Below are 6,250 nucleotides of genomic sequence, written 5' to 3'. Positions count from 1 at the left end.
TTATATTCAGACCCCTCTCCTAGATTTTTAAATAAAAAATACTAATGTACTTAAAAAATGTTATCAATTGACCCGTCTCCGAGATTATTCAACTGCCCAAAACAAGCATAAAAAATGGGTCTTATTTAATTTTTATTATTACAAGACGAGTGCCCGTCAACCCTTGTGACAGTTGAAATCCTGATTACGATCGTTAATGTTGCAAATGGTTGGACCCAGATCATTTATCAATTAATTATAACTATTAGGACTTAGGCCCAATAAGGCCCAAGTAACTATTTTGATTATATTTGGACTTTTGAATAATTTTTAGGCCCATGATATAGACTCAGGCCCTTATATAAACATATTTCTATTTAAATATATAAAACTGAAAAAAACTTAGGCTCCCACCAAAATTGGCCCCAAAACAGCGGCCAAGCCCTGCGTCGGTTCAGGGCCTGGCCAGGCCTGCTTATATTTCTTTTACACTTGCCCTATTCAAAAAACTATATCAAGTAACTAACAAAAGTTAATAGTAAAATCTCACTTATGAAAAGCTACTGGCTACTGCTGTGATCTATTATGTAACTAAACATAGTACTTATTAGCAAGACAAGACTCTTGAAAAAATCTATCGGTTTTGACCCGTAAAAATCCTTCTTTCCGGTTTCAACCCGTAACCCAACGAACCAAGAATTCGAGTGACGAAATTCTTGAAAACACGCAACATTAGATAAGAATCTAATCATATTCGTTAAACTAGCATAATAATATTAAAAGACATGTTGATTTTATACTAAGGTAGTAATTCAGCCTTCTTGTTCTTCCACTCTTCGGTTTCAGCATCTACTATTGATGCAACACGAACTCAGAATCCTGGATACGGTTCGTACCCAAAAAAGATCTGAAGTGCCTAAATTAATAATAATAAAAAAGATTGTCAAATAATATCTAGCTTAACATTAATCTTGCATAACTTTATTATTCAAATGTTAAAAAACTTATTAGTAAAATTTCAATTTTAATAATAAGATAATCAGTTTCAAAACGCAAAATAAAAATATATATATTACCTCAAACAAAACGAAGAACGGGGCCATTAAAAAGGCCTGCAAAAGGTTGTCAAGAAGAGCCGGTGCTCTTCGCTGCAAATATTATTTGATCATAAGCATATGCAGTTTAACTTATCACCCATGAAAATTATGCATTTAACTTGACACATGGTTTAAGTTGTTAAACCGTTTGTTTGAGAAAAAATTATTAAAGAAAAATAATATAATCTTGATAACGAACAAATAAGTAACGTTAACCTGAAATATACATTGAAAAAACAATGAAACTTAACCGGTCTAACCTCAAATAGCCCATGCCCTATAAATTGCGCGGTCCATGAAATCAATTGCACAACTAGAACAACCTGTAATGCTCATAACCATTATTCATATACGCTACAATAATGTCAAAATGGAGGTATTTGCAGATCATAATCAATTTTATTTATATTTTACAGGCAATTTTGATTTAAATAATTCATATATCACCGCCTCACCGGCTACGAATTATCTGACAGAGAAGTGACTCCATATGCCATTAACGAACTGCTGGTTTTTATTTAATCAAAATGTTGTAAACTGTTTTGAAACGACATAAAAAGTTATGGGCATATAGAGTTACAAGCTTCTGTATTAGAGTGGAATTGTTGTAGCAAAAGCGAAAGTTAGACCGTCATTAGTCACATTGTCGGTATAGATTATTATCGTCCAACAATGGGTCGTAGTTAGGTATTAAAATTCAATCTGATTTTATAACCAAATAAGCAACCTTGTATGTGCTAATTAGGGGCGTGCATGAAGATGAAAAAAAAAAACTGAAAAAAAAAAACAAAAACAAACTGAAACAAAAATTGACTGTTTGGTTTTATGCTTTTGTAAACCCTAACTTACGGTTGGGTTTTGGACCTTTGGTTTTACATGTAATAAAAAGTGAAAAAACCAAACCGAATGTATAGATTTTTATTTTTTTTATTTAAATAATTAATAAAAACTTAATAAATACATCTCAAATATTTTAGCCTAAATGTATAATAACCAGTTAGTTATTAATTAACAAAATGATTTAAGCCCAAATATATATAATTTTGTGCCAAATTTTTTATTTTAGCCGAAAATTTTCAAACTCAAATTGCAAAACCGAAAAAACCGAAACTGAACGTTTTATCCCAAAACCGACCCAAACTGAACCCTGCACACCCGTAGAGCTAGTGAAAGAAGTCAACCAACATAACTTATCAATTAAGGCAAAAAAATAAACAATTTGCCATCTTAATTATTCATCAACACCAATAAATCCCAATTTTTAAAAAAAAAACTCCCAAAATTCAACATCAATATCAATATCATAATATCAAATAATTAATAAATTAAAAAATTACCTTCCATGCCACTTGAAACCCTAGTTGACTTCCAAGAACACAACCAGCAACCCAACAAAACAAACAAAGTAAACCAGCCAAAGAACCAGCTTTAACATCAAAACAAACATAACACACAACATATATTAAAGTAAACAAAAACCCAAAGTTAAAAACCAACATAACATCAATCTCAAATAAACAAAAACTGATACTAGGAAGATCAAATGGAACTGGTATGAAATTAATAAGAACAACAGCAGTGAAAAATATTGGCCAAACAAATATTGAAGAGGTAGGTCCCAGCAGAGCCCAGTTGGACCCACAGACTCACCTTGAAAAGGGACGTCTGCGCAGTTCAACCCGCAAGACTCCTTAACGGACGTCTGCGCGGTTGAACCCGCAAGACTAAACTAAAGGGACGTCTGCGCAGTTCAACCTGCAAGACTCCTTAACGGACGTCTGCGCGGTTGAACCCGCAAGACTAAACCAAAGGAACGTCTGCGCAGAAACCAACTGGATCAGCAGGACCCACCACGCTCAGAGACGTGACGTCCTCACGTGCGGTACGCAAGCTGTTCCCGCAGGAAACGCCTACCAATGGTTTCCAGGTACTCCGGCTGTTCCCGCAGTTACGGATACCGGCCATCAGGGAAGGCCACCCGCGCAGCATGGCTACACGCACAAGGCTTAACTCTCATAATAATTCAGCAGTCACCTGAAGAAGGAATGAGCAAGCCGGGAACATTCCCGCACAATGGCGGGAGGGGGAATACTCCCGCCCAAATGAGCCAGTCCGTACGATACTGAGGATCTTTTACTGTACCTGACGAGGTATGGGCAAAAGATCTGTCCAAAGATACGACAGCTCATTGACAACAGTATGGCGAGCAGCATGCTCCTGTACTGTATGTCACTATTAGCCGCTACCTACTCACCAACTCCTGACATACCACGTGCCTAGCCTGTAGTTGGTGAAAAAGGAATAGTACACGGCAGGCCTGGTCACTATCAGCCGCTGCCTACTCACCAACTACCAGCAGGGCACGTGCGTAGGCCACTGTTGGTTGAACAGGAATACTATTCAGCAGGCCACACCTCCTTGGAAACCTATCTCCGGCTATAAATACCACGAATGGTATGATCATCTTATCTTAACATATTATCATCATATTATACCTGATATCTGCTCTAGCAATCTCTTAATATACATTTATATTTAAAGAGCAACCTAGTCTGATTCTCACGCCGGAGGGTGGTCACAAGGAGGAACCCCCCCCCTTCTCAGTGACGAGCTCACGGTGTCTGTTTTGCAGGTTATCAGAAGAACCATCTTCTCTGGGTCTAACCCCTCGTGGGAAACAGCTATCTAACCCCCAGGTTACCAGTAATCTGCCCGGGGTCCGGTTAGTGTTTCTTCATTGGCGCCATCCGTGCATAAAGCTAGAACATTTTTCTCCAGTTTTTTCAAACTTCTAAGATGGTTAAAGAAACTCCGGTAACCACAACCCCAACTACTGGGGGGAATACCGGCTACACAGTATTTACAAACACTACCCCGGTTGCCCAAGCCGGGGCAAGTGAAGTAAATTTTACGAACACTACCCCAGTTACCCAAGCTGGGGCAAGTGCAGTAAATAATCGCTCACTGGGAATCACCGATACCCAGTTAGAGAAACGAACAAGACTCCCCCGCCAAACACTCGATGAGGTTAAGGCATGGGCGGAGGCACGTCAAAAGGAATTCCAAGCTGAGTTGGACGAACGCTTGCGTTCCGTCCAACAGGCTGACGAATTCGAAGGATACTGGGACGATGACTCGGAGGAGTCCGACTCCGACGCGAACCCTCGCCATAGGGCAAAAGGGAAGCGTAAGGAAACAGACTCCCAACCGAGAAGGCATTTTGGACAAGCCTTCAAACCAAAAAGCACAGGTGGAAGTCCACGAGACTTCTCCAAAACATTCAGACCAAACGTTGCAAATGCGGGAACGTCCAAATTTGCAAGGGACATTGCGGAAGCAATCGCCCCAAAAAGTGCCAAACAAATGTCCAGCATAGGCACATATGATGGTATATCTGACCCAGATGATCATTTGAACAGATTCATAGCGGGGGCAACCGTCAGTAGTTGGACGGAACCTACGTGGTGTTACATGTTCCAAATGACGCTGGTCGGGGCTGCTAGAGCGTGGTTCGATCGTCTACCGGTCAACCACATCTACGACTGGGCAGACTTCCAACAGAAGTTTAGCCAACACTTCAGCCAGCAAAGAAAGTATACCGAGGAGCAATGGACAATCCTCAAATGCATTCGAGAAAAAGATGAATCTTTGCTAGACTTCATCACTCGCTTCAACTCGAAGAAGCTAAGTCTGGGTAACATTAGCGAAGATCTTGTTCGCGCTGCTTTTATTCAGGGCGCGAACGACCCAGAGCTCATCCGCACCTTAACGGGTAAAGATGGCATGCCATCCACATGGGATGCCATCATGACAGCAGCTAAACGCTTTGCGGAAACAGAGAAGCAACTGGGTAGAGATCTCCCACAGAGCACAAACCTCTACACCCAGAAAACAAGAGAAGACAACGTCCTTACCGCCCGATTAAACAAAAAGCGGAAGCTAGGCATTTGGCAGTCAAGGGTAAACTTTGACACCTCATCCGGCTTGCAGCATCGGTTAGGCGGAAGGGATAACATACAGTCAAACAAGAACTCCAGATGGACGACGCTCACCAAAAGCGTCACCGAGATATTCGCCACCGAGGAGCTCCCATGGCCAAAGCCTCAAATAATCCGACATCGTCACAATGCTGATCGGAGCAAATACTGTGACTTTCATAGGACAAAAGGCCACAACACTGAAGAATGCATAGACGTAAAGGACATGGTCGAAGCATTTGTCAGAGATGGGACGCTCGCGCACCTCGTGGCGCAATGAACGCTGAGCAGGCCGATGCGTGTAGAACCCCAGCTGGGGAAAACACGAATAAAATTCCAGCTTCAATATGGAGACTACATGCTGCGTAAAGAACGAGATCCCGAACCAGGTGCGTATCGGCTCGATGACACTCCCATCCCAACAACATGGAAGGGAGCTCAATTACACAGTTTGCATGTAAATCAATTCCAATTTGTAAAGAAAAGGCCAAGAGCCACTTCTAATGGAAATGATTCTCCTTAAAACATCGACGCTGATGATTTTACATTTATACTTTTAACTATCAACACGGATATGCCGGTTTTCACCACATAAATACGTGGAAAGTCGTTGCGTGGGGAAGGCGGCAAAACCCGCATAAACCCAAAAAATGACAAACCTTCACGCAGGTCAGTTGAAGGGGAAAAGTTCAGTTATCCCATTAAATGAAAGTGCCGGTCTATCCGCATGAATCATGAAAAAGGGAATTGAACACTAACCTATTGACAACCGCGCGTCGAACGGTTCAAAACAGAATTTCTAACAAAAGGATGAGGAAAACCTACACGCAGGTCAGATATGGGTAAAGATTAGCCATCCTACTAAGTGCAAGTGACGGTCCTACCCGCACAATCACGAAAGAGGAAGCAAAACTTCACACCTATTATCTACCACGTTCAAAGGTTAACTTATCCTCAGAAAAGATGAGGAAAACCTACACGCAGGTTAGACGCAGGTAAAGTTTAGCCATCCTACTAAGTGCAAGTGACGGTCCTACCCGCACAATCACGAAAGAGGAAGCAAAATTTCAACCTATTATCTACCACGTTCAAAGGTTAACTTATTCTACACTTGGAAAATTGCTAATTTAAACTAAAATATGCAAGTCATATAACGTTTATAAAGCAAGGAACCCAACGAAAGTAGCGGTCTTACCC

The 6,250-nt window shown here is 40.9% G+C and overlaps 1 protein-coding gene across 1 annotated transcript; it reads right to left on the bottom strand.

Moving 5' to 3' along the window:
• Positions 1-560: 560 nt before the first annotated feature.
• LOC143557179 (2-hydroxy-palmitic acid dioxygenase mpo1-like) lies at positions 561-2,674 on the bottom strand. Its single transcript, XM_077046309.1, has 4 exons — positions 2,414-2,674; positions 1,337-1,399; positions 1,056-1,127; positions 561-895 (listed from the first exon to the last, which is right to left on the bottom strand). The coding sequence occupies exons 1-4, from the start codon at positions 2,573-2,575 to the stop codon at positions 851-853; spliced, it is 342 nt and encodes a 113-aa protein (XP_076902424.1). The 5' UTR covers positions 2,576-2,674; the 3' UTR covers positions 561-850.
• Between the last annotated feature and the right edge of the window lie 3,576 nt (positions 2,675-6,250).

Source organism: Bidens hawaiensis, unplaced genomic scaffold (assembly GCF_021521415.1).
Source record: "Bidens hawaiensis isolate Kalapana, Puna unplaced genomic scaffold, B.hawaiensis_p1.1 tig00018846_1, whole genome shotgun sequence".
In the NCBI taxonomy this organism is placed as follows: Eukaryota; Viridiplantae; Streptophyta; class Magnoliopsida; order Asterales; family Asteraceae; genus Bidens; species Bidens hawaiensis.
Note: the sequence above shows the minus strand (reverse complement) of the source record. Positions and strands in the feature narration are given on the sequence as shown.